The sequence below is a fragment of the Camarhynchus parvulus genome, chromosome 20 (genome assembly GCF_901933205.1).
Source record: "Camarhynchus parvulus chromosome 20, STF_HiC, whole genome shotgun sequence".
In the NCBI taxonomy this organism is placed as follows: domain Eukaryota; kingdom Metazoa; phylum Chordata; class Aves; order Passeriformes; family Thraupidae; genus Camarhynchus; species Camarhynchus parvulus.
Window position 1 is genome coordinate 8371447 of NC_044590.1, and position 25756 is coordinate 8397202.

The 25756-nt window shown below is 46.6% G+C and overlaps 1 protein-coding gene across 2 annotated transcripts; it reads left to right on the top strand.

Moving 5' to 3' along the window:
* The first annotated feature begins 479 nt into the window (after positions 1–479).
* SLC13A3 (solute carrier family 13 member 3) lies at positions 480–25273 on the top strand. 2 transcript variants are annotated; one of them, XM_030963167.1, is made up of 14 exons: positions 480–601; positions 9685–9950; positions 10264–10427; positions 14884–14950; positions 15011–15013; positions 15675–15860; positions 16716–16841; positions 19240–19335; positions 21039–21143; positions 22126–22223; positions 23453–23565; positions 23863–24024; positions 24354–24491; positions 25079–25273. In XM_030963167.1, exons 1-14 carry the CDS (start codon positions 491–493, stop codon positions 25262–25264), a joined length of 1821 nt encoding a protein of 606 aa, XP_030819027.1. In that variant the 5' UTR covers positions 480–490; the 3' UTR covers positions 25265–25273. The 2 variants fall into 2 exon arrangements, with proteins under 2 accessions (XP_030819027.1, XP_030819026.1); XM_030963166.1 differs by lacking the exon at positions 15011–15013.
* Positions 25274–25756: the final 483 nt, after the last annotated feature.

A 25756-nucleotide genomic window follows, 5' to 3' on the forward strand; every position in this document is an offset into this window, starting at 1 on the left:
AGTTCAAATTGGGCAGCTTTTGTGTTTTCTTTTTGACTCATGAAGAATCCTTAAGGTCCAGCCCGACAGGACACCCAGGGTACAGTCAAGGTTCGTCGCTTGCTTGCTGGAGCTCACACTTGTGTGAGCCAAGACTTCTCCTCCTGCTTTTCCGCTATTTCCCATGGCTCTATTCCGCTCCGCGCCACTGACCTTTTGTTTTAGATGTTGCTTATTTTTAATAAGGAAAAAAATAAAAAGAAAAAGAAAAAAGGCTGGGAAATGGTGAGATGGGGGAAAGGAGGGGGATCTAGGGGCCGTATAAAGGGCGGGTACCGGGGATAGGAGGCGGTATAGCGGGGCGCAGCGCCGTGGGGCGGTGCGGGGCCCCTCCCGGTGGGCGAGGCGGGGCGGAGAAGGGCGGGGGGTCCCGGGGGGGTGCCGCCCACCGGGAGGGCCGTTCCCGGGGGATAAAGCGGGTGCGCGGGGTGGCCGCGGCGATGGGCGCGGGATGGCGGCGCTGGGGGCGCTGGTGAAGAAGGCGTGGAGCGTGCGGAGGTTCGTGGTGCTGCTGTGCGCGCCGCTGGCGCTGGTGCCCATCCTGCTCAGCCTCCCCCCCAAGGTACCGCCGGGGGACCCCGGGTGGGCACTGCGGGCTGGGGACCCCGCTGCGGGGCGCGGGGCACGGGCACCGACAGACTGCGGGGCACGGGCAGCGACAGACTGCGGGGCACGGGCACGGACAGTCTGCGGGACACGGAGCGGGGCACGGGCACGGACAGACTGCGGGAACAGGGCGGGGCACGGGCACGGACAGACTGCGGGGCACCGAGTGGGGAACGGGCACAGACAGACTGCGGGGCACGGAGCGGGAGAACGCACCGGGGATGCTGCACCGGGAGCTTGAGTGTGTGGAGCGGCGTTCCGCTCTGGCAGGATCGGGGACACAGCCTGGGGCTCCGTGCCACCGCTTGCCTCAGCACCAGCAGAATTCGCCTCTCTAGAGGGTCACCCTGCTGCCTGACCATGGAGCAGAGTCTGGGCTGCGCAGCTCCTCAGGCTTTTCCAACAACTTAAAGTGCGAATGGATGGGGCGTCCTATGGTCATGTCGGCTTTATAGCGGGAAGAAGGGATAGAAAACGTGAATTCTGTTTAATGTTTCTTGTACAGACATTGGGAGGTGGGAGGATCATATCAGCTCAAGTTCAGTGGTAATGATCAGTGCTTCTGGCTGGTAGTTTTTATCAGTAGTGCCCAAATGGCATCTGGGGAAACTGAGGCAAGACCAGCATCACCCAGAGCTGGGGTAGAACTAAGTGCCCGGTGCTGGGAGTCTGCCTGGCATCTCTGGCACATCCCCTGAGCGATGGCAGTGGCAGTGGGACAGGGACCCGCACAGCTGTGCTGCAGTTTGTGCTGCAGGGCTGGAAGTGCCTGCCCCGCTGTGGGTGACTCTTGGGGACCTTTGGTGCTGTATCTGAAAAGGCTTTGCGAGTAAGATAAGTGGTGTTTTGTAAAGGTGGAAACTGGTCTCCTCTGAAGGTTTGTGCTTTAGCATGTGATGAGCTGCCCATAAAGCAATCTGCAGCAAGGCTTTGGGGGCTGGAGGATTTTTTTGCACAGCTCTCGAGCACCAGGAACCTCTGAGCCTTGGGTGGAAGTCCACAGGGCAGTGAAGACACTGTGGATGTCTTCACTGCCCTGTGGACTTTTTTTGCACCATTGACTTCAGCATGAGCCAGATTTCACCCTCATGTTCTGACTCAGATCCATTTGAGAATGACTTAAAATAAGTAATGATCAGTATGTAGTGAACATAGAATAGTTTAGGAGCTGTAAGGACACAAAGCTGGCACTTAGTTCTGCCTGTTCAGTGCTTGTCAGGTGAAACTTTCTCCTTTGAGATACAAAATACACCTGTTAAATTAAAAATAATATAGATTGACCATTGCTTTATTTAGTGACACCATATATTAAAAGATAAATTTCTTTGGATTTAATGTCACTTTTTTCCTCTGTTTTATATTGTTGGCTGAGTTATGAATAGGACTGTGTTGAATGTCTGCTTCAAGGAGTAGAAAACACATTGCACAGCAGGTACTAAATTCCCTTGAGAATTCATAACTGAATAGTTACATTTCTACATTAATTTTCAGTAACTGAACAAATGACTTCAAGTGTATTTAATAGCATCTTGTTTGGCTTTGGCACTTGGTAAAATAGTGAGATAGGATTAGAGGAGATGCACTGTATGCTAAGTGCAAGCTCATGTCTGGCTTTGTGCAGTGGTTAATAGTGAGAAGAAATCACAGATGAACCCAGTGCTGTGGGAAGGGCCTTGATTTCAGTGCTCTGTGTGCTGGTAGAAGTGTGTAGTGTTACACAGGCTGTACAAGGATTTGGATGTGCAGGAAAGGGATTCCTGTATGTGTACGGAACTAAAAAATATTTCTGTGGTGTAACGGTGCTGCTCACTCCCACTCAGCTCCCAGAGTGAGCTGGTAGTCCACCCTGGGGTGCAGTCCATGGAGGACCTCACGAGCAGGGTGGTCTGATCAAGGCTGTTTTATTGAAGAAAAGATGGTGTTGGGAAAGTGGAAATGTTTGCAGCTGAGCAGGCAGCAAAGCAGGGGTACAGCTGTGGTAATGGAAGGAGACCCTGGCAGAGCTTGCTGCTCTGCTGCTCACCTTGGGGGTCTGTTCTTCATTCTCCATGGGCTTTAAAGCATCACAGGTGGTAGCAGTGCCACTGGCTGGTGCCTGTCAAAACCTGGGTGCTCACATGAGTGAGTATTTCAAGCAAGTCCAAACTGCAGCTTCCCCAAGTTCTCCTAAGGTTTGGCATCGGGGGGAACCTGCAGCTGCTAACTCCTGTACACAGTTGTATCTGTTCATGTTCAGGGGTCAATGATTCATCCAGGGTTTCAACACTAAACTCTCTCACTTCTTCAACAAGAGAAGAAACTTGCTGTTGCATCAACAGGGGATTAAGTTCTGACGTCTGGAGCTTGCCTGACCCCCTGTCCGCAGCCCGAGCCGCGAGGGGCTGTGGGAGGAGAGGGAGCAGGTTATGCTTTTAACCACACTGTGAGAGCAGCAAGGGGCAGGAACAGGGTCAGCAGGCAGGGGATCAGGGGTGGCAGAGTGTGGAGGTTGTCCTGGCGTGTGATGGCAAAGCCTGCGTGCCCGCGCTGCACCGCCCCGGTCAGGCGTCTGTCTGTCCTGCCACGGGACTGCAGCCCAGCCTGGCCTCTCCTGGGCAGGCAGCTCGTGAGAGCTGCTGCAGGTGGCCAGCAAGAACTCAAGTGACTGGGCTGTGCTGGAGTCGCTGGGAGCCTGTCCCAGGCAGGGAGGGCATCCAGGGACGGCAGGCTGGGGCAGGAGGAGTGCAGTGTGATGTGCAGTCACTGTAACAGCCGGGATGCTGCCGAGTCTTGTGCATCTGGAACATGGGGATGTTGGACAAGCTGAGAGAGAGCCCTGTGCTCCTGCTGGGATGTTGGAATGCTGCCTGGCAGGGTGCAACAGAAACTGGTAGGAGAGGAGAAGCAGTGAGGCTCAGCCACTGCTGGTGTCAGGAGGAGCCTTCCCTTGTGAGAATGTGTCTTACAGGCACCTCTGCAGTAATTGCCTCTCTGTCAATGTTAAAAATCTGTTCTCACGTTGTGTCACCATTTACTCCCTGCTGGGATGCTCTGCAATTTTAATCTCCCAAGGGATTTCCACCATAAAAAGCCACCTCAGCTTTGGTTTCAAGGGCAACATTTCACTTGGATCTGGAGACCAAGAACTCATGACTTAAAGCTGATAGAACACAACAAGCTGTGGCTCCTTGGATTAGTTTGTCCTTTCTGAGTAATACTCTGTGATGTGGGTGCAGCGAGTTTTCCCTACACTTAAGTGACATCCCCCTGGAAACACAAAAGAGAAAAATCATTCCATCAGGTCTGCTCTTGCTTACTGGTGATGGACTCCAGCATCCAAATCTTCAAGCTGTGATTAGAGCTCTTGCCAGCTGTCACTCTGCAGTGGTTTTTCTCCAGATCCTTATGTGAGTCCCTTCACAGAGGGATGGTGATAGGGCTGCCACTGCTGCTGTTACATTAATTGCCCTTGTTTTTAATTGATGACCTCTGTAGGTGGTGGTGGTGTAGAGGGAGGCTGGTGTAAATGGTTTTGTTTGCAGCCTCCTTTCTGCTAAATAGAAAAATGAAATTTCTGCTTTGTGGGTGTGTTTGCTGAGACCTCAGGGTGTCCTGCCCAAGCTGTGTCTGGAACAGGGCTTTGTGTCCATCACATCAGGCAGCAGAAGGAAACGCTCTGTGTGGAGCCAGTTGTCTGCACAGGGCTCTGTGTGTCACCTCTTGCTTTGGTTGCTGCTGAAATGGCTGAATATTTGTCCCATGAGTGGAAGTGCCTGTGACCCCCCTGCTTGGAGGGCTGTGAATGATTGCAAAGAGCTGGGGCAGGGCAGGAGGGGCTGGAGGAACTGTTCTGCTGGAAGGGGCATGGGGGCACTTTTAATGAGCTGTGCAAAGAGCTTGTTCCAACAGCTTCTAATGAACTCAATGTCTACAGCCTCTTGGCTTGGTAACAGCTGAGGCAGCCAAATCTGCTAAAAGGAGCTCTGAGCAGGCAAACAGGGCCCAGTGCCTTCAGAAAACTGACTTGACTTCCTCCATGGCCATGGAGCAATTTAAAATTAACTTGGACATGATGGGTTCTCCTGGTTAGTACAAGGAGACTAAGATCTTCCAGAAGGAAAATGACACTGCTTGCACTGGAAAGCAAAGAGCATGAAGGGTGTCTTTGTGGGCAGAGGGGCGATGCAAGTGTAGACAAAGGGGATGGGAGTGGGTTGTCCTGCATGCTGGAGGGAGCTGGATGCTGGCTGGAGAGCAGAGCAGGAGCATGGACAGGCAGGGAACAGTCCAGAGAGCAGCCTGGCAGGAGAAATAAGTGATTGTAGCCTGGTTTTACATTTCATACACAAAGTCCATCTCTGCAGTGTTTGTGTGTGGTGGTTTGGGAAGGCCAGTTTCACAGAACTGGAAGCAGTGGTCAGTTAAAAGATGAGAGCAAGAACTTCAGTGAGGAAAGAGGGGGATAACTGAAAGTACAGTGACAACATTTTATCACATCCTCTGTGAGCTTCAGCCCAGAGAGAGAGCCAGCCTGGCAAAGAGCAAGCAGCAATACTTGGGCTGGGGGAAAGGGAAATCTTTATTGACAGGAGTTAGTGTTAATTGGAAAACACAACTGCATATAAAACGTCTGCCTGATTCCTGCCTGTGTCTGCAATGGTTGACTCAATGATTGTAAAGGTCTTTTCCAAACTACTTGTTTCTGTGGTTCTGTGAAAAGAGATATGGAAGGAATCCCTGGGCAGGGTGTTGAGGGTGATGAACACAAATGTTGTAATCTGTTGCCAGATGGACAGTACAGAAAAAGCCACATTCAGTGAAGCATATTTGTTCTATACTGAGCAAAATTCTGATAGTGCAATCCTACAGCATAATCCTACAGCATAAGAAATTGACTGATAATAAATGTTTTTACTGTGACAGAAACTAAAATGAAATTTAAAATTTTATACATCTAACCCTGTCTACTTTAAAATCTATAAATTCAGACAACTTGCACACAATAATTTTACAAGAGCCTGAAGGGTTTGTTGTGTACCAACAAAGTGGGTGTATTTCTACAAGCCCCAGTACAGATGGAGATCACCAGGGATGCTGATCACATGCCAGACTGATCTGTAGCCTCCCTTGGGAAGTATTAAAAAAAAAAAGGTAGGAGATCATAATATGTAATTAGCTCAACACAGCTGCAGGACTGGCTACCCACAGCCAAGGTGGTAAATGTGGTATTTGTCTTCTGGGATGTGTGAAAGTTGACAAGAGCAGTGGAGAATCTTCCACGCTGCTATTTGTTGAGTTGGTGACTTTTTGCCACACACTCAGTTTGCCCACCTTATCTGAGCTTCAGCTGTCTCATTTTAAACCAGAGAATTTTTTAATTTTTGCCAACTACAAAATACCTCAAGAAGTTTAAATAAAAGTGTTTAAGCTTTATGTCATTTTAGCAGAGGAAAATAGATTCCCTGAAGCTCTTGCAGCTTTGTGGCCTGTGTTACTGGCCCCTTTCTAGCCACTCTGCAAATAGCCAGCAGGAGCAAAAGGACTGCACTGGCAGGGAGGCTGGTAAACAGGGCTTGGGCTGAGTCCAGATTACATAATGCTTGCAGGAGCTGGGTTAGTAGAAATGAGATTCCCAGATCCATCCTGCTGGAGAACAGGCCCTGGGCACAGTGGGGCTGGTAGCACAGTTACAGCTGTGCCATGAGAACACCCAGAGCTTGTTTGCTGCTCCAGGTGGTTCTGTATGTCACAGGTAGGATGTTTTTTGGTGATAGCAGAGGGATGAAAGGGCTCCAATTCAGCCAAGATCTCTCTTGGTATTGGTATCAAGGTCCTGGAGGAGCCCTGTCTGCCACTCTTTTACCTGATTAGAGGGTGGTAGGGAGCCTGTGTGGCTGATGGGGCTGTGATGGTCACGCAGCATTCAGGGGTTGATGGAGAAAACCCAAAATTTGGCAGTGCCAAGGCAGGGCTGCTTTGAGCACTGAGTCTGCCTGGTGGGGAAGCTGTGGGCACTGGGTCTGATGGGGAACAAGGTCCAGCTGAAGGTCCTGGTGTCCCTTTCAGGCTGTGCCCGTGTCCCAGTGCTGTGCCTGGGTGAGCCAGCTCGCCTCCCCTGACCCACATTCCCTGCCAGAGCCTCCTTTCCCTGGGGCACCTCATCTGCCTTTCCCAGAGACTACAGGAGACAACCTCGTGGCTTGGCTTCCTCTGCCACAGCTCAGCAGGTTCCCCAGGGTGGAAAATCCCCAGTGCTTGAGTGTAGCAGAGACAGGATCTGTGTCTGGAGGGGCAGAGGTCGATCCCAAGGCTCTTGAGCAACAGGAAGAAGAGCTCCTGCAGTCCAGAGGCACAAGTGCTTTCCTGGAAATCATTAAATGGCTGTAAAATTAACCTGATCACAAGATCCATTTGAAAGTTTGTATGTGCCACCATGAACTTTGATAGAATTCTGTTGAAAAATGTAAATACAAAGGTGCAGGGAGATACAAGAAGTAGGAGCCCTGACACGGATGCAGCCAAGGGATGGAGGGATAAAGATGTGGAGGTGATGGTGCCACACAGAGCAGCGAGTTCAGCTCAGCCTGTCCAGGGGCACCCTTGGCCAAGTCCCTAAAGGACCATTCTCCTGACATTTGTTAGCATTCATTGCTTGTGTACTAACCAAACACACCAAACACTGGGGACACCAATTAATTAACACTTGCAAAATATCTTGAAATCAAAAAGCTTTCAATTTCATATAGAGTTTGGTTCAATTTTATCGATTTTTTTTTCATTCTGGAGAGTGCTTGGTTGAAATTGAAGTTATTGTGCATTGGTCTTATTCCTTTTTTTTCAGTGGTGGTCCTATCTCAAAAACCTTTTCAATATAGCTGCAATTTGTGCTCTTTTAGGGTAGAATAAATTGGATAAACAGCACTACTACTTTCTTCAAGTGGTTTCCTCTTGATCCATTTAGGTTTCAAAAATTCAGGGAAGCCTTTCACATAGCAGTTCTTCCTGCCCTGTTTCGTTTTTACCCCTTGGCTTTTGATCTTGCAGTGAAGAGGAGTTATTAGATTGATGCTGTGTCTCATTGCAGTGTTTTCCAGAACATTTTCCATACACTGGAGAATAAATATCCATTACTTATAATTAGTTTTCTAAATTGTACATCATCTATTTTGTAAAGTCAATTAAAGCCTTCACTGATATGCTCTTGTATCATTGTTAAATATTTTCAGTTGCTCCACTCCAGTAAGAGCTAAAGTGTCTTTATTTTGAAGTTGACTTTGGTGCAACTTTCCTTGCAGGAAACTGAAGAATATTTTGCCAGTGAGGGGAAAAAAATTATCCATATGGCCTTTGGAAATCAAATGGAAGAGAGCTTAATGAGAGCAAAGCTATTTATTTGGCATATAAAAAGAACCATAGTAAAGAAGAATTATCAGTTGGCACAGGAATTGAATCACTAATCTAGTGGCAAACACTTGAAAACATGATTCTTTATTTTTGTGAAGTTTAGCACTGCCAGGTTTGCTGCTCTGGTCCTGCTGGTTTGGGGGAAATGAAGCGTGGGAAGCCCATGAGAGCTGCCAGGTGCCAGGGCTGGGCTGATCTTGAGGGTTTTGCTTCACACACTCTCATGTGTCATTTTACTGGCATCTAAAATTAGGTCTGAAAGTGATCTTTAAATCCAGATCTTGGGCACTTCATATGAGGCATTGACATTACTACAATAAATGTATGAAAAAAAAAATCAGTTACATTCAGTTCTGCTGTGCTTATGTTTCCACATTCACTGGGGCCTTGCTAGCAGGACCCCTTGTCAGTGCAAAGCCTGGGGGCTAAAAGAAAATCAGAAATTCTGTAATTTTGTCCACCTTTCTAACCCTCACTTGCAGATGTAGTGAACATAAATCCCTGTTGGTTTTGACCTCCTTCAGCCCAGGCCTGCAGCAAATTGTGTGTAGGTGAACAGGCAGGTGGTGGCTGTGCTGTACCTGCTCTAGTGCTTGGTTAATCCCTCAAATGATGGGACTGGGACCACATTATCCCCAAAATGGAGCTCCCCACAGTCCCCAGCCTTGGCAGGGAGCAGAGCCATCATCTCCCCCTCAGAAGCCCAGGGGAGGAAGGTCCCAGTGGAGGGACAGAGGTGCCTTTGAGTAGCAATTCAACCTGCACAACAAGCTGGAAAAGTGATAAAATAAATAGTTCTGTGGCTTCCAAGTGATGCTCAGCAGTTATTTATAGCGCAGTGGGCACTGTGCCTGTGCTTGCTGACAATGTCCCTGTTCAGCCCTGCTGTGACCCAGCTCAGCTCTGCCCTGGGCTCTCCCGTCCTGGGCTCGGGGCCGCTCTCCCGACTTCCTCCCATTGCTCATTGTTTTGGCTGTGGCTGTGGTGACAAATGGCTTTGGTCTAGTTTGTGCCTCCTGGGTGGATGGGTGAATTCACACTGTGGCCTGGGGGCCCTGGGTTTCTGCCAGCCTTGGCCAAGGCCGGGGTGATGCCGGGTGATGCCTGCCCGCAGGAAGTGCTGTGACACCAGGGTGCTTGATTTACTGATTTCCATAGGGACTGGGATCACTTCCCATGGAATGGGTTCTCATAAATCTCTTGGGAGACTCTGATCCAAGAAAAGAAACCTTTCTGAGGGCTGCCTATTGCAAATGTGGGGGGCATACATCTCTGTTTTTGCATAGCTGTGCAGAGGATGGTCTGCAGAAGTTGGAGGGAAAGCACAAACATTAAATGGGTCAGACACCTGAGCATGTCAGCCCTAATTCAATATTGTGGGACAGTTCTTGCTCTCCAAAGATTCCTTGGCTGATGCCTGCAAGCATGTGGGAAGATCAGGCAATCAAGGGGGACTTTGGTTTTGCTGTGGTCTCAGATCAGTCCTGAGCCCCTTACACAATGTAGGAGGGTGGATGTTGTACTTGATGGAAATTACTTGGGAGAAGTCCTGTACCCTTAAGGGAGTAACGGGAGCATTTTGCTTCTCTGAGTGTCTCCAAGTGACAAGATGTCTCTGTAATGCCACATCTCACTTTTCCTCTCCTCCTTTTGCAGGAAGGAAGATGCCTCTATGTGATCCTGCTGATGGCCCTGTACTGGTGCACCGAGGCCCTGCCCTTGGCTGTGACAGCTCTGCTGCCCATCGTCCTCTTTCCCTTCCTGGGGATCCTCCCATCTAACAAAGTTTGCCCACAATACTTTTTAGACACCAATTTCCTGTTCCTCAGTGGTTTAATCATGGCCTCGGCCATTGAGGAGTGGAATTTACACCGCAGGATTGCTCTCCGGGTGCTCATGTTGGTGGGAGTCCAGCCAGCCAGGTGACTATGGGGGTTCTCCCTGGGGGATGTGAGCTCCAGGGGCTTGGGAAGAGGCTCTGCTGTGCTGCTCCAATAGTGAGGGCTGTCCATACCCCCTTTTCTCCATTTGCTCAGCTGTTTGCTCCTGGGCCAGTGCAGCACAGGGAGAATCCTTTGGTTCAGCCCCATACTTGTACTCCATCCAGTTTCAGGAGAGTCACAGAAATCCTTTTTGGTATTGGTTTTGTTATCTCTGCACATGAGCTTTTCCTCCCAAGGTGTCAGAGAACTTGCCCAACTGAAGAAATTCAGCTTTTCCTTTTTTCTCTTTCAGACTAATCTTAGGGATGATGTTGACAACGTCTTTCCTGTCCATGTGGTTAAGTAATACTGCCTCCACTGCTATGATGCTTCCAATTGCAAATGCAATTTTAAAAAGCCTCTTTGGGGAGAAAGACACTTCTAAGGATATGAACAGGGAAAATGAAGAAAACCAAGGTAATTGAGACAAGGCAGTGGTATAAGCCAGCTGAGGTCTGCCCTGCTGCTCCCAGATCTGCCCCATTTTATTGACTTCACTGGCACAAATACCATGTTCATTAGCTTGCAGCTCAATCTCAGGGCTGGTCCCACTTTACTGCACACTTTATTCCCATGGTGGAAGAATATTGGCAGAAAACTCCCTTTTATCTGCCCTTTCCTCATGTCATGCAGGAAGCAATGCTTATGAATGGCCTGGAAAACCAAAGAGGCAATGCCTAGCCAACCTGCTCCATAAACCTGCAGCTGGCACAGGTTAAAGTCCAGCTGTGTGGCAAGGTGGTGGTGGGATTTGTAGGGATGCTGTGGGGATGGCTGGAGCCAGGGAGGGCTGTAGATAGGGCAGGTGATGAGTGGGGTCCCTCCCTGTGGCACCCAGAGCTGTTGTGCACTTGGGACAGGTGTGTTCTCTTGTTTTCCTGCTTGTCACCCATGGAACTGGAGCCTGAGCTGGAGGAGAAAGCAAAGACTCAAGGGAAGGCTGGCAGGTTAAGTATCTGTCCATAAAGTGCTTTGTGATTTTTTCCATCTCCATGTTGCTGTGTGGTGTTGTTCCTGAGCAGGTTGAGGATGGGTCAGGGGTATGTGGCCAGGTAAGACCTTTCTCCAGCCCTCTCTTCACAAGCCATTCACCAGAACTTTGGGCTTCTGGCAGACAGTGATGAGAAACAGCAATCCAGAAATGACATCCTGACATCCCCTTTGCAGCTACTGCTGATAGCTGGAGCAGTAGTCACAGCTTCTTCTTCTGCTTCTGCTGCTTCTTCTTGTACTAATTACTAATTCATCTGCCTCTGTGATTTAAAAGGCAATGGCTTCTTAGTTCCTGCTGAGTCCTAAGGCAGATAAAGGAGTCTCCAGAAGAAGGCTCAAACATGTGCACATCTAATAAAGATATAGTTAATCATTCATCATTGATGTTTAGCAATTATGAGATATTTGCACTCCAGGTTGCTTTATCACTTTTGCTTTATGAATTTTTGACTATTCACATCTATTAAAATCAACCTCACTGATTTCCTTGCTATAATTTCCTGTTCTGTGTTTTGTCAGTCTGCTTTTAACCTTTTTGTCCCCAGCCTCTGAATCTGACTGTGTAGTTGTGGCTGTAAGTACAGTAGAGTTTGGGAACACATAAGAGGAAGATTCCCCACCTCGTCCTAGACACTGTTAAGCACAGAATTAACATCCTTGACCCACGCTTGCAGTGGTAAGAGAAACCAGAAAAGGCAAGGGAGGGGCATGCAGGTAGAAGAATGAATAAAGTGATGCTTTGCAAATATCATGTGATGGTGTGATTATGTTTGGGGTTTTTTTGTGTGTGGTTTTTTTTGAGATAAAGGCTTTCAAAAGTAATTTATGATACAAGCAAAGGAGGAATCACCTGAAAAATGTACATTTCATGCACCAAGGTCTGCATTTTTATGTAGACTTTTTATTTGAACTTTAATGTCCCAAGGTAGACTCATCCTTTTCTGTAATCTTTCTGAATGGATGAGCAAAGCTGAGTTCCTTGAAAAAGTGATGAATCTGATGTTACACTTAGGAGTGGAGATGTGCAGATGAGAAAAAGGTATACTCATTTCATAGTTTATTAAATGTTTATAATCTCTCTGAATTGTGATCTGTTCTCCAAAAAAGACAGATTCATTTGTGAAAGGAGCTGTATGTGGAAGAAAACTTGTACAATGGCATGTGATAAAATCCGTTTGCCAATTGACTTGGCTTTATAACACTGGTAGTAGTCCATGAGGCTAAAAAATATTTGGGTGGTTAAAAATAACAATTTAAAATATAATAAAGAATATGTGACATTTCAAAGCATTTGACTCACAGCAAAAAATCTCAACAAGTGTATGAAACCAGTTTTGTATAGGACTTTGCCTACACACATGGAGCCTGAAATTAAGTGATCTCTGATCAGTTGGTGACACTTTTCCCTGATGAGAGAATCTCAAGATTTTGGTCACTTATGTCCATGCTCAGCTATGTGGGCAGCATGTTGCAGATCAGCAAATATTTACATTCTTGTGTCATTGACAGCTAAAACTGAGTGTAATGATTTGTTCATTTTCACACACTTGGCCTCTCCTGCAGGAGAGCAGGCAGTGAGGTTGGGTGGCTGAAGTCCCAGGTGGTTCTGGTGGATCAAAGCAGGGTTATAAATTTAACACCAACAGACATTTTTCAGCTTCTAGAACTTTCCTTTTGGAGGTGAGCCCTGCTGTTCTGTCTGACATCTCCAGCCACAGGTGTGTGACAATATGGAAGCTGCTGTGCCTGTGAACCTGACCTCTCTCCTGCTTCTGCCCACTAACCCCTCATTGGCAATATTTCATTTCTCTGAGCACCTTAAATATCTCCAGGCAAAAATCACAAGAAAATATCTCCATTCTTTTTTTCCTTCATGGAGAATATTCTGCAAATTCGAGATAAACTGCATTCAGTGCTTGAGGTGTAACTGAGTCACAGACCTGTGAATTATATCTCTAAAGTGTAATTGGGAAATGTTCATTTTTGGACAGTGCTGCCTGGTTTGACTGCCTAATCCCAGGCAGCGCTGGCAGGGTGTGGCCACAGCACTGCTGCCTGCATCCCTCAGTCAGTGGAAATAGTCCTTTTCAGGTCTTCTCAACCTTTTAGAAACAGTAAAAATGTCATTAAAGCAAAAATTATCTAGGGAAAGCATTTCTGCCTCTAAGGTATATGAGGTGTTTTGGTGAACTGGCCACAGAATTCTCATACTGCTCTGTCAGAGGTGTGCACAGCTTGGTCCAAACTCTGTTACCTTTGGCCTTTTCTGACTTAAGGACCTGTAATAATTTTCAATTCATTTTTTTAAAATTTATGGGGAAAATCTCTGCAGTATGCCTGGCTTTCCTTTGCATGGTTACCTTTGCAAACCTTCCTTGAAAGAACTCACGGATGGTTCTGCTTGGATGGGCTGGTAGTCTGAGCTTAGCAGGGGAAAAAACTGAAAAGTATTGAAGTAGAATGAAATGTTTTTGCAGAGCCAGGACTGGGCTTCAGTGGGACAGAAGTGTAAGAGCCTGTGGGCTAAATCCACTGAGGGCCCAACAGTCAACCATGGTTAATGCTCATCCTTCTAATTACATCCCTTCATCATGGCAAGGTTGGGATGAAAGCTCAGCATGTGTGTGTCCAAGCCAATTACCCCCAATTCAGTGAATTAGCCATGTGTAAAACATGACATTGCAAAAATCCTTGGTTCACTGAGCTGGAACGAGCACGGTGTCTTTGGTGCACATGTGAGTGAGTCCAGAGACTTTGACCACTGGCTTCTCTCTGTCCTTTTGATCTCTAGGTCACACTGGGTGGAAGGGGATTGGGTTTTGGGCTAAGAAGGGGTGCAGGGAAATTTGGGGATTGTTTGGGTGGCAGTACCAGCAATTGGGCTCTGTATGTAGCTGTCTGCAGAGCACAGGGGAGTGCAGGCACACAAACCTCTACACCCAAAAGCACATAGAGAGGACAAGGAAAGGCAGCAGAGCCAGCAGGGGTGGGGAAGGGACATCTGGGCTGAAGGTGGATAAAACTCTCAAGTGCTTCAGTGGAAAATGAGGTTTGGTAGCACATCTCCCAGCCTCAGGAGGTCAAGCCATGGCCACAAATGCCATGAGCCTTAATGCCAGGTCTGGTAACAGAGAGTGATTGTATTGCATTTCTATTTTTTGATTTCTGAGTTCTCCCATGGGTTGGTGTGGTGTGTGCAGCTCCCAGAGTACTGGGACTGGCTGCTCAGCCTGCAGGGCCTGGCATTTGTGGAGAGGATGATGGGCTTGGAATGGTCCTTGCTGTCAGGGTGGCTTTTGGTGGAACTGGTACAAAACCTAATCCCCAAATGCGTCTCACTCTTGTCTTAAAAGAAGGAATTGCAGCCTTATAGTGACTGCACTAGATGTCTGCAGGGTGTAAAATTCTCACCCCATGGGAATGAAGCTCAGTGCTCCTGCTGTGCCTTGGGGAACCTGCCTTACAGATACAACAAAGCCCAACGATGTTCCTTCCTAAGGATGATTAAAGTTAATCCTCCCCCAAGAAAACCCACCCCAAACCCATGAGTTGGTAAGGGATACCCTTGAAGTCTGGGCTGTGTTAGAAGATCCCAAAGGCCAACCTGTGGCAGAAGCTGTAAAGGGACCAAGTAAAGGGTGTTGGAGGAGAAGCTGGGTGCTGTGGTGGGGCTGGAGCAGTGGCAGGAGGAGGAGGAGGAGGGCTCCTTCATCCCTGCCAGGTGTGAGCTCCTGACCCCATCCCCTTGGTGTGAGCTCACCCCTCATTTGCACAGCCCCTCCTCTAACATGGTAGTTGTTTCCTCTGTCCCTCTGTTTGGTTCAAGGAGAATTTTCTAGATGCTTTGAACTGTTTTAAAGTCCTCATCTTTCTTTTTCAGCATCTTTACAGCAGAATAAACTTTACACTGTACCAACTGAGATGCAGTTTCTGGCAAGTACTGAGGAGTAAGTTAACTATAAAGTTTGTATTAGAGAGTTGAGAGAGAATTATCCCCTGAGCCAGAGCAAGTGTTAGGAATTTGAAATTCAATCATTGCAATGTTTTGATTATACTGAACATCCTGGTCACTGATGATAAAAACCCTCCTCTGTGTGTCCAGCATCCCTCTGCATGTCCAAATCATTACAGAGGTTTTTTTCAGCCACTCTGAAATCACAGCCAGAGGTGTGTCCTGCTGGGGATTTGTGCCTTGGTTTTCTCAGGAGCATCAAATGTGTGAAGCCAATGATGTAAAACCCCCCAGGATTTGCACACTGTTGATGGTCCTGCTTTGATAACAAGGATGAGGAGGAAACATCTTTTCAGAAACACAGGAACACATGTTTCTTCCCTCAAACCTATCAATTTTTAGTTGTTTTTCCTTTTGGCAGTCCTGTGGACTTTATGCTCAGTGTTACAAGCTGCTGAGGGGCTGGGCAAGGCACAGACACCCTCAGCTCCTGTGGATGGGTCTGGGGGTGCTCTGTTCTCTGCAAGGCTGACAGTCCCACGTGGCACTTCACCAAGCACACCCCTCTGCAGCACTGAGCTGCTAAGGTGTCCTTGAGCACCACACTGGTAGCTTGGATTTCTAAAAACTGGGAATTTTCCTTCTGTCAAGCCTCTGAAGTGGTTGCACTGTATTTAAACCAGGGCTTTCACCGGATTCTCTTTTGGACTGTTTTAAAGCAAAGATCTGGCGGAGGAGAAGGAGCTCTCCAGTGATGCTCTCTCAGACTTAAAGAAGGAGGAGGAATACAAAACAAACATATGGAAAGGTTTCCTCATCTCAATCCCATATGCAGCCAGCATTGGAGGTACAGCAACGCTGACGGGAACTGCACCAAACCTCATCCTTCTGGGACAGCTGAAGAGGTATGGGAGGCTGTCCTGGGGACCCCTGTGAATCCTGCAGGACACAAACATGTTCTTCATCCCTGCAGGAAATTCCTTTCTGTGCTGAGTGCTGGCTTGGAAAATTCATGTTATTCCAGAATGTTTTGGGAAATGAAAGCAGGGAGTGCACCAGCCTTAGACTTAATGAGCAGGTTTCCAGCCTAGCCAGGCAGGCTGTCAGCCAAACTGGAGCATGTGTGCTTCACCTCACTGATGCTTTTAATCCCATTGAATTTAATGGGACTTGACTCCACACCTGCAATTAACCTGGTAACTGTTTTGATGTAGTGCTTTGTGAGCAATTATAACTACTGCTGTGTGGGAGAAAGGAAAATAATGAGCACTTCTTAGTCATAAAACATTCCTCCTATGTGCATAGGAGCAGAGATTTGTGCCAGCCCAGGTGCTCACAGGTATTTCTTACTTTTGCTGACCTCTACAAGGAGTACATACAGCCTGTCCTGGACACTGCAGCATCCCTGCCAGGTTCATGTCCAGACTCTCCAGCAGTTCCTGTAGGAGGATTTAATCCTGGGTGGTCAGGAGGATCTTTGCATGAAGGTATTGGTCAGCTGGAGGGAGATTTCCAGAACTTTCCTTGCAGGCTTGCACAGCTGGGCTGGGTGAGATGGGGGTGGCAGGGTGTCCTGGGACTTGTCCCAACACAACACTCCTCACATTTCCTTATGTCCAGATAACTCACAGGGATAGTTTTTAAATGCACAGGGGCAGGTTTGTGGGATTTTTCAGTGCTGATTTCAGATGCTTGTTTACCCATGGATGGAAGGGCTGCTTTCCCATCTTGCATTAACTTGATTTTTCCCGTTTGCTTAGTTATTTTCCAGAATGTGATGTGGTGAACTTTGGTTCTTGGTTTATGTTTGCATTTCCTTTAATGCTGATTTTTCTTCTCATGGGATGGCTATGGATCTCCATCCTGTATGGAGGAATTAACCTGAGGTATGTTGATATTCACTATACATATATGTAGTCTGGTTATATTAGCATTATAATATGTTTTCCTCATGCTTCTCATCCTAAATCTACTGATATCACCTAGGATCATCTCCTGGAAAGTGGAGGAATTTACAACTAACTCTGGCAGGCCCATCCCATAACAAGTCATCTATTTTTAAAAAGCTGATATAGAATAGGAAGGTTTTAAAGATATGTCATCGTTACATATACTTTATCCAACTGAAATACATGTACAAAGTATGTATTATATTCATTCAAGTAAATGTAGAATTTTTAAAGGTTGTTTTACTGCCTGACCTTGGCCTATGGAGGGTAAATTACAGATTTTTAATGACAGAAGGAAAAGCAGGATCTAGCTTTGAACACCATGGTAAAATCTTAGTTCCCCATGAAAGAGACAGGATTTCTTCTTGGGGCAAAACCCTGGGTTTGGAACAGATTACTTCACAACAGGGCTTAATTTTACAACAAGGTGTTAATCTGTAACTGAGAATAACATGTTTTTCCAGTAAATCCTTGCTGGACACATGCAACCCCTCAGTGTGCACAACCTACAGCGATTGCAGCCCTGCTCTGCTGCTCATGTGGAGACCTTTTTCCCCCTCCACACTCTCACAAGTCATGGCAACAAAGTCAGAGTCTTGCTTCCTCCAGGGACCATACAGAATTTGTGATATTTAGAAAAGCCTTTAATTGTTGTTTTGACTTTAAAATGCAAATGTGGGGAGAGGGAAAAAAGAAGAACAGGTGTCCAAATATTTACATTGTCTCAGACATAGGGGAAAAAAAGATCAATGGGAAAGTTTTAATCCAGAAAATGCCAAGGGCTTGTCCTTGACTTGCTGGTGGGGCTTCTCAGGAGGCTCTGGGTGCTGCTGTGTGATGCTTGGCCAGCTCACTGCTGAGAGCTGTGCTGCTCTCCCCGTGTGCCAGGGCTTGTGCAGAGCTGAGTTCCCATGTCCCTGGGCATGGCACATCCCCAGCCTCAGGTGAGGGAAGAGGCCAAAGCCAGGCAAAGGCAGAGCTGCTGTGGAGCTCAGGGACGTGATGCTCTGTGTTTGCTTTGGCTCATCCCCCAGCTCAGGGCTCGGCTCTATTGGGATAGCTGGGCCAGCACGGATGCCAGAATTCCCCCGTGGTGGAGGGGACACTGCAAAGCTCCTCAAGCACAGCCAAGGCTCCACAGGAGCTTTGCTTGGGCTGTAACTGCCTGGGGATGGTGGCTGGATTTCTCTGTGGGCAGGTCCTGGGTGGCTGCAGCAGGGCACGGGCAGGGGGACACTTGGGCTTTGCTTGAATCCAAAAGGCATTTAAAGGCTGAGGTGATAAAGGAGGACTACCAGAAACTGGGTCCAACAAAGTGAGCTGTAAAACTGGGATGGAAATGAGAAAGAAATTAAGTGGGTTTGGAAATATCCTGTTTTAAGAGTGGAGGGCTGTGGGGAATGAAGCTTTTTGAAGTGGGCTGGCTGAGATGAGGCCGCTGTTAATAACACCTCCCAAAACCCAAGACATTAAAGAGCCAGGAACTTGAAATGCAGCAGCTTCTGAATGATCAACCATTCATCTCTATAGAACATCCAGCCACCCTTTGAAACAATAAGTGAATTAAGGAAGGGCAGGGACTGTGGCGATGGGCAGATGTGTCTGACACAGAAATTTGGGGTTGCAGTTTTAATCAAGGTCACAGGCAGTGTTAGAAACCAGCTTCAGTGTCATGGGATGTGATGGGAGATGAAGTGCAAGATATGAATATATCATTTGTATGCACATGCTACAAAGGAGCAAACTGTGAGCAGTCAGTGCAGCCAGGCTAAGAGGCTTAGCCAGGAGCACATTAACATTCCCGGCCACTTAGAAATTCCTCACATTTTTTGTTGATCCCCAGCAGCATCCTGGGATCACCCAGGAAATTACAAGTGACTTGAAAAATGAAGGGACAGATAAATTTTCTGTGTCACCCTATTTGTAGTCATCCTGTCCAAGTAGGTAACTTGCTTGGAAGGAAGACAAGGAAATCCTGCAATGTTGGGACTTTCATTTGGCAATCACAGCCCATGCTGGAGGAAACAGTTCAGAATATAAATGAGAGGAAACTTCCTCACCTCTGCAGGCTGTCCTTTGTACGAATGCAGAGACAAAGGATATATAAAATAAAGCCTTATTACCATTATCTCAGCAGAGATTTTCATTGTTAGTCTTCATAATCTGAAGATAACACAAAGTGAGCTGCCAGAGACGTGCAGCTCTCTGAACCTTGAAGAGCAGGTGCTGGAGAAGGACACTGAATCCTGCATAGAAAATGTGTTATTTCCTATGTGCCACTTAGGTCAGAGGCATGTTAAAATGCATGTAAAAATATAATTGTGTTTCTTGGCAGGGGCTGGAAAACAAAAAAGTCAAATATAAGAGTGGATGCAGAAGCCCGAGCCAAGGAGGTGATAAAGGAGGACTACCAGAAACTGGGTCCAACAAAGTGAGTTGTAAAGCTGGGATGGAAATGAGACAGAAATTAAGTGGGTTTGGAAATATCCTGTTTTAAGAGTGGAGGACCATGGGGAATGAAGCTTTTTAAAGAAAATTATACCCATGTTTCTACTCAGTCTGTTTGAAACCTGCTGACCTTTGCTTTTTGCATGCTCCAGCCCCCTCACCTTTGCTAGCATGAATAATTGCAAATAGCAGCTTGCACTTACATCTTCTGAAAAACAACATTCCTGGTATAGAGGGAATTCATGCTGGGTTGTTTAATTACTCTTTATGATTTTTCTACTCCAGGAACAAACCCAGTTCTGTGTGAGTTAGGTGCTAACCAACACAGGCTGGATTTCAAGGGTTTGTGCATACAGGAGGCATTTGCTGGGAAGGCTGATGAATCATATTATGGATATGAATCATATGGATTGTGGATATACTTAAAGAAATCTAAAAGCTCAGAGAAAGTATACAGAAATAAGTCAGATCCATGCCATGGAACAAAATGATTTTTTTCTGAGTAATTCCCTCAACTATGCTAGTCAAGTGAGGAAAGTAAAAGCTGGTACAAACTGCAGTGATGGGGATTATATTTTGGAGTAAGGCACCAGCAGAAAGAAACATGAGTTTTAGACTTCTGAGAAATGCCAAGAAAAAGGGGGAAGCAGGAAAAGCTGAGTATCTCCAGAAATCCAACCCTGCATATGTCCAACCATCCACTGATATTCTGGGCAGCCAAGACTACTGAAGACTGTTGAAACTGCAGGGTTTTTCCTTCAATGGTCTGTCTTTCCCCATCTGTAAAATAATATTTTCTTACTCAGGGCAGTGCTGTGAATAGCCAGTGATGTTTGTATCATGCTACTGACATTGTAATTATTTCTGTTGTGTGGAACATGGAGTGGTTCTTCAAAGGCAGCTCTCTGTGCCAGTGCTGTAAATGAAAGCAATTGGTTTATTTGTTCTATTCAGTACATTATCGAGCAGCCTGCAAAATGTCTCTGAAAGAATCAAAGTCCCACTTTGAGATCTAGGAGTGGGAAAGTCCATTAAGCTGAGCTCTTCCAATTTGATTAGCAACCCCATAACTAAAAATCAGCTCAAGCAGCCTCTTCCCAAGAGCTTGTGTGCCCTTGCCTATGCTCAGAAAGATTTTAAATAGAATTTTGAGGCATCATCTTAAACCTTGGTTAAACCTTAACTCCACTAGATACTTAGTGAATGCTATTGCCTTTTACCCTGCTGTTTGTCATGTGTCTAAGGGACAGTGTTTAGATTTTGGCCTTGGAGGAATTTGTTCCTGCTGTCTCATGTATGATTTGAATCTCAGTCATCCTTTTGTGTGGCTTGAGCTGCAGTGCCACCATGCCTGGCTGGTGTCCTGGAGGGACATGGTCAAGGAGTGACCATGAGGAGGTGCTTGGCCCTTCCACACCCAGAGGGTCAGCCTTGCATCCCACTGTTGGGACATTCCTGATCTCCATCTTGCCTCTCCTTAATGTGTTCCAATGAGACACTATTGCTGGCAAACACCAGTATTTGCAAATAGATTTACAATCTGCCCCAGTGTGTCAGTGTGGCTGGTTTTAGAAAATCAGCCTCACTTCTCAGCCAAGATGCTGCAGCAGGAGCTGGATACTTGTTCTAGCTTGGATCCACCCCTTTAGCACATCAGCATTTTAACCTCATTTCTTTTCATTTCAGGTTTGCAGAACAGGCAATTTTCTTCTTCTTCTGCATGTTTGCAATCATGCTGTTCTCCAGGGATCCCAAATTCATTCCAGGCTGGGCAAGCTTGTTTGCACCAGGGTAAGACTTTATTTTCCTTCCACTCTGCCATTTTGCAGTGACATTTCCAAGTCATTGACATTCCTGAGTTTCTGATTGTGTTGCTTAACACTATTACTCAGATTTCCTGGAATAAATTAACTGAGCATCAAGTAGCAAAGCCAAATTTGCATTTTCTGTCTCCTAGAGGAGGTGCAAGAAGCTGGTGGGAAGTTGTGATGTCTCAGTTTGAGGCCATCCCTAGGATGTAATGTTGGGAATGCTGTTCATAGGTGAAATACTGAGTTCTTTAGGCAAGCCACTGATTTCACCAGTGGTCTGAAGACTGAAGAGAGATGGCAGGAGCTGATTCTGAGTGCTGTCCTGTCTATTTGCCAAGTTTGTGCCCCCTGTGACAACCATACCTTGTGAAGATGAATAGATACAGCAGTTAGGGGATGCTAGAGCTCACAGAGAGTGTTGTTATTTCTTAAAAGAAGAGACCTTCATAGTTTGATGGTTTTTTTCAAATAAAATCCTAGTTTGATAAAAGTTTCCTTAATATAACAAAGTATTTATGGACCTTTTCCTCATCGGTTAATAACTCCTTAAATCTAACACATGCTTAAGGTTTTTACTGGATGGAGCCTGACTTTCACCTGATAGTTTGACAATTTGCAAAGAGTTCATAAAAATAAGATGTTTTGGGCTCTGTCTCTTTTCCTCCCTGCAATAGGCTCAGGAAACTTGTCCTTATAACTCTGCAATCAGAAAACCAAAACATCACTGTGGAGGGGATTAGATCTTGGTTTTTACTTTTGTAGGGCAGCTTTTCTGGGGGGTTCACAGCCCATGGTAGAAAATTAGCTCGACAGGGAATTAAAAAAGGAAAGAGCTCTGAACAACAAGCATTGTTCAAACCTGATGGAAACTTGTAATCTTCTTTGGTAAATCCCTGTTCTCATAAACTTTGTAATTCTACAGGCTTGCGTTTCTTACAAGTGTTTCCGCTGATTTTGGACAGGTTTATTTCAGATGCAGTTACAGGAATCACCATTGTGATTATACTGTTCTTCTTCCCTTCACAAAAACCTTCCTTCAGGTGGTGGTTTGACTTGAAAGGTGAGTAGGAGACCCTCCAGGCAGGGACTGTGTGCTTGCCTGTGTCCTGGCAGGGCAGGTGTGGGGCAAGGAGCAGTGCTGTCCCCCCTTGGAGCTGCAGTGTGGAGCAGGGTGGCTTGGAGGTGCCATTTGATCCTAGAAAGGCTTTTTTTAAAAAAATCTGAAGTACCAGCAGAGGCTCAGCAGTCTCTGCCCTGCTGCTGATGGCAGGAATGGCTCAGTTGCTCATGTAGCTGTCAGGGTTGATGCCGTGGTGGGATGAAGTGACCTGAAATGGGTGTTCATTTACCCATGATGTTCATTTACACAGCAGATCTGATGGTGGAACACAGGTTTGGTGTCTGACTTCCCAACAGCTCCTGTCCTTCAAGGGAGAATGGACCACTGAGAGGGCAGAGCCGGGCTAGCTGTCCATTCTCAGATATAGGTGCTCTTCCTCAGTTTCTAGAATAATTTGAACTCCTAAAGCTCAAACTCTGCAGCAGGTTTTGAAGTCTTGGGTCAGTCCTCTTGAGGAGCAATGAAATACAAATTTTAATTCATAAACTGCTTGGAATAAGAGATGATCTGAATGGGGAGAAGTAGCTGAAGGCCTTTTGCGGATGATGGAGAATTGCCTGGGGTCTGTGGGAACAAAATAGCAGCTGCTCTGAGTTATGCACATTTGTTGTGTTGTCCATACACAGGAAGATGTTTAATCAGGCCTCCTGTGGATAAAATATGTGCCCTTTTTCAACAGAAAATTTCAGTCCCATTAGTGCATCCTTCCCTACAACAGAGCTCACTTTATCACGTATTAAGAAATGGCTTTTAGGGGAGATGAGCTCTCTCCTGTAAAACTCACTGGCTGTTGAATGACAAATGGAAAATGAATAACATCTTTAATTCAAAGGGCAGAAAATTTCCTCCTTCTATGGACCCCCATCTGTTGAAGACAATGTTTATGTCTGTTACAGAGAGAAAATTAACCCCATATTAAATATTGAATCAAGAAAGCCTCAAAGAAAACTTTATTGCTAGAATGTTTTTTGTTTTATTTTTACATCTGATACTAAGTTAAATGCTCCTTTAGTTGGCTAACTCAAGACACTCCATGTGTGTATTTGATCAGCAACTCATGATCAGTGAGCTTCAGCACTGCTGTCAGACTCGTGCTATCATTCAGTCAGGCCATGACTGATGCTCCTCTTTGGGTGGGTGTTTGACACAGGCCTCTCCTCTTTGTCCAGCACCAAACACAGAGACCCAGCCCTTGCTGACTTGGAGGAAGGCCCAGGAGACAGTGCCCTGGAACATCATCCTGCTGCTTGGAGGAGGCTTTGCCATGGCCAAGGGCTGTGAGGTGAGGCCCACAGCAGATGCCATGTGGCATCATCCTGCCCAGCAGGCTTGGATCTTATCAGGGGGTCACTTGGTGTTCTCATTTGGCTTTGGAAAACTTGCATCAATGGAGTCATCACGCTCAAAGGACATATTTGTCAACTCCAAGCGACAACAATACACAGCAGATATTTAAGGAGGCTACAACTCCTTGCAAGCTGCTTGCTGTGAGACATCCTGAGGACATGTTCCAGGAGAGGACCAGTTCCCCTGCAGGGATGCAGGAGGACGACTTCTGTTTTTTCTCTCCCTTCTGCAGGAGTCTGGCTTGTCTGTGTGGATAGGAGGCCGTCTGCATCCCCTGGAGGGGGTGCCACCTCCCGTGGCTGTCATCCTCATCACGGTTGTCATCGCCTTGTTCACGGAGTTTGCCAGCAACACTGCCACTATTATCATCTTTCTGCCTGTCTTGGCAGAGCTGGTAAGGTCATCCCATGGCAAGAGCAGCTCCTTCTCTGCCCCCTCCTTGCCCTGCCCCTTGGGTGGGTGGGTTTGTGTTGGGTCTGTGCTGGGACAGGCACTGGGGAATTTTCCTGCTCCTGGGCTTCAGGCTCTTTGAAACCCTTGGGAGCAACAAGTCCTGTAGCATAACGTGGGCACTGAAGGAAGATAATCCTTCAGACTTTGTTGTGAGAGATGTGGTTATTTATTACAGAGGGCTGTGCACAGCTGGCTATTTCCATTCTTTGGTTCATCTGTTGGCAGCTCAAATCCCCAAGGTCCAATTTCTGTTCCTTTCTGCTTTTCCAGGCCATTCGTCTGAAAGTGAATCCCCTCTATTTAATGATACCAGGAACTATAGGATGCTCCTATGCATTCATGTTGCCAGTCTCAACACCTCCCAACTCAATTGCCTTTTCCTCTGGACATTTGATGGTCAAGGATATGGTAAGTTCCTTTAGATACATAAAATGATGAAAACAATCAGCCTGAGTGTTTAAAGAAGGGTTTTTTTTCTGTATTGTTAGTGCTCAATAGGTAGTAAAAGGAGAAGACAGAAATCTGATACTGTTCTCAAGGGTGTTTGAAGGCACAGGATGGAAGGAGCTTGCATGAAGTTGAAATTTGGAGCCACCATGGCTCCAAATGGTGACAGAAGTGGTCTTGAATGTGGTCAGCATCCCCCAGCCCCTTGTCCTGTTTCTCTAGTGTCAACAGCTCAACTTTCCTAGGTTTCTGGATGCAGGAAAATTTCCCCAGCTCAGTGAAACAAAGCTTATGAGTAAAATTAGGCTTAGTCCCAGTTCCTGCTCACATTCCTGAGGCTAAACAGATGTTAATGTTTTTGATGGATCAAAGCTTGGTAAGCAGCTGCAGAATGGCCTTTGTGGCTTTAAGCCTGCTTAAAATGTTGCTAATATTAACAGCCATTAAACCTTCCATTTTTATAATGTTTGCATTCAAATAGCTTCGTGCTTCACATGCTGTAGATGTCCAGTCTAAACTCAACAGCTGTCTTTGTATTTCTTTTGTAGGCCAGAACGGGGTTGCTCATGAATCTTATGGGAGTTCTGCTTCTTAGCCTGGCTATGAACACATGGGCCAAGAGCATCTTCCAGCTGGGGACCTTCCCTGCATGGGCCAACATCCATGCAGAAAATGCCACCTCACTTGTGACAGCTGTAGAAAATGTCACTTTAAGTGCACTAAATAAAATATGAACAAAGCCACCTCCGGGGAAGGACTCACTCACTTAGGACTGGGGCACTGGAATCGTCAGAGTTTGCACAGGAGGAAAAGCCACCAGGCCGCTCACACTGTGTGGGACCTTCTGGTTTAATTTTATTTCTAGAAATTCTGGTCAGTGTCACAACATCCATTCGTTATTTTCTCTGGAGATCTTTCCCCACCTTTTGCAGGTGCAAATCCGACTCTCCCGGAGTCCTTCTGTCACAGGTGGTTGTTAAATGGACAACCTGTAAGCATGGAGCATCTTTGGGTAGATGCCTGTCCCCCCATGAGAGCTGATGAGCCTTGCTGCTCCAGCTTCTGATACCCTACCTCGTTTTGGAAAGCAGCCCTGGCAACAGGGTGGAGACAACTGGATTATTGATGTGCAACCCAATGTGAGTGAGTGTATCAGAATCTGGCCGGGGAGAGGGCGGCGTCGCTGGGTGCTTGTGGCAGGGTGTAGGGCTGGGGTCTCGTTGCCA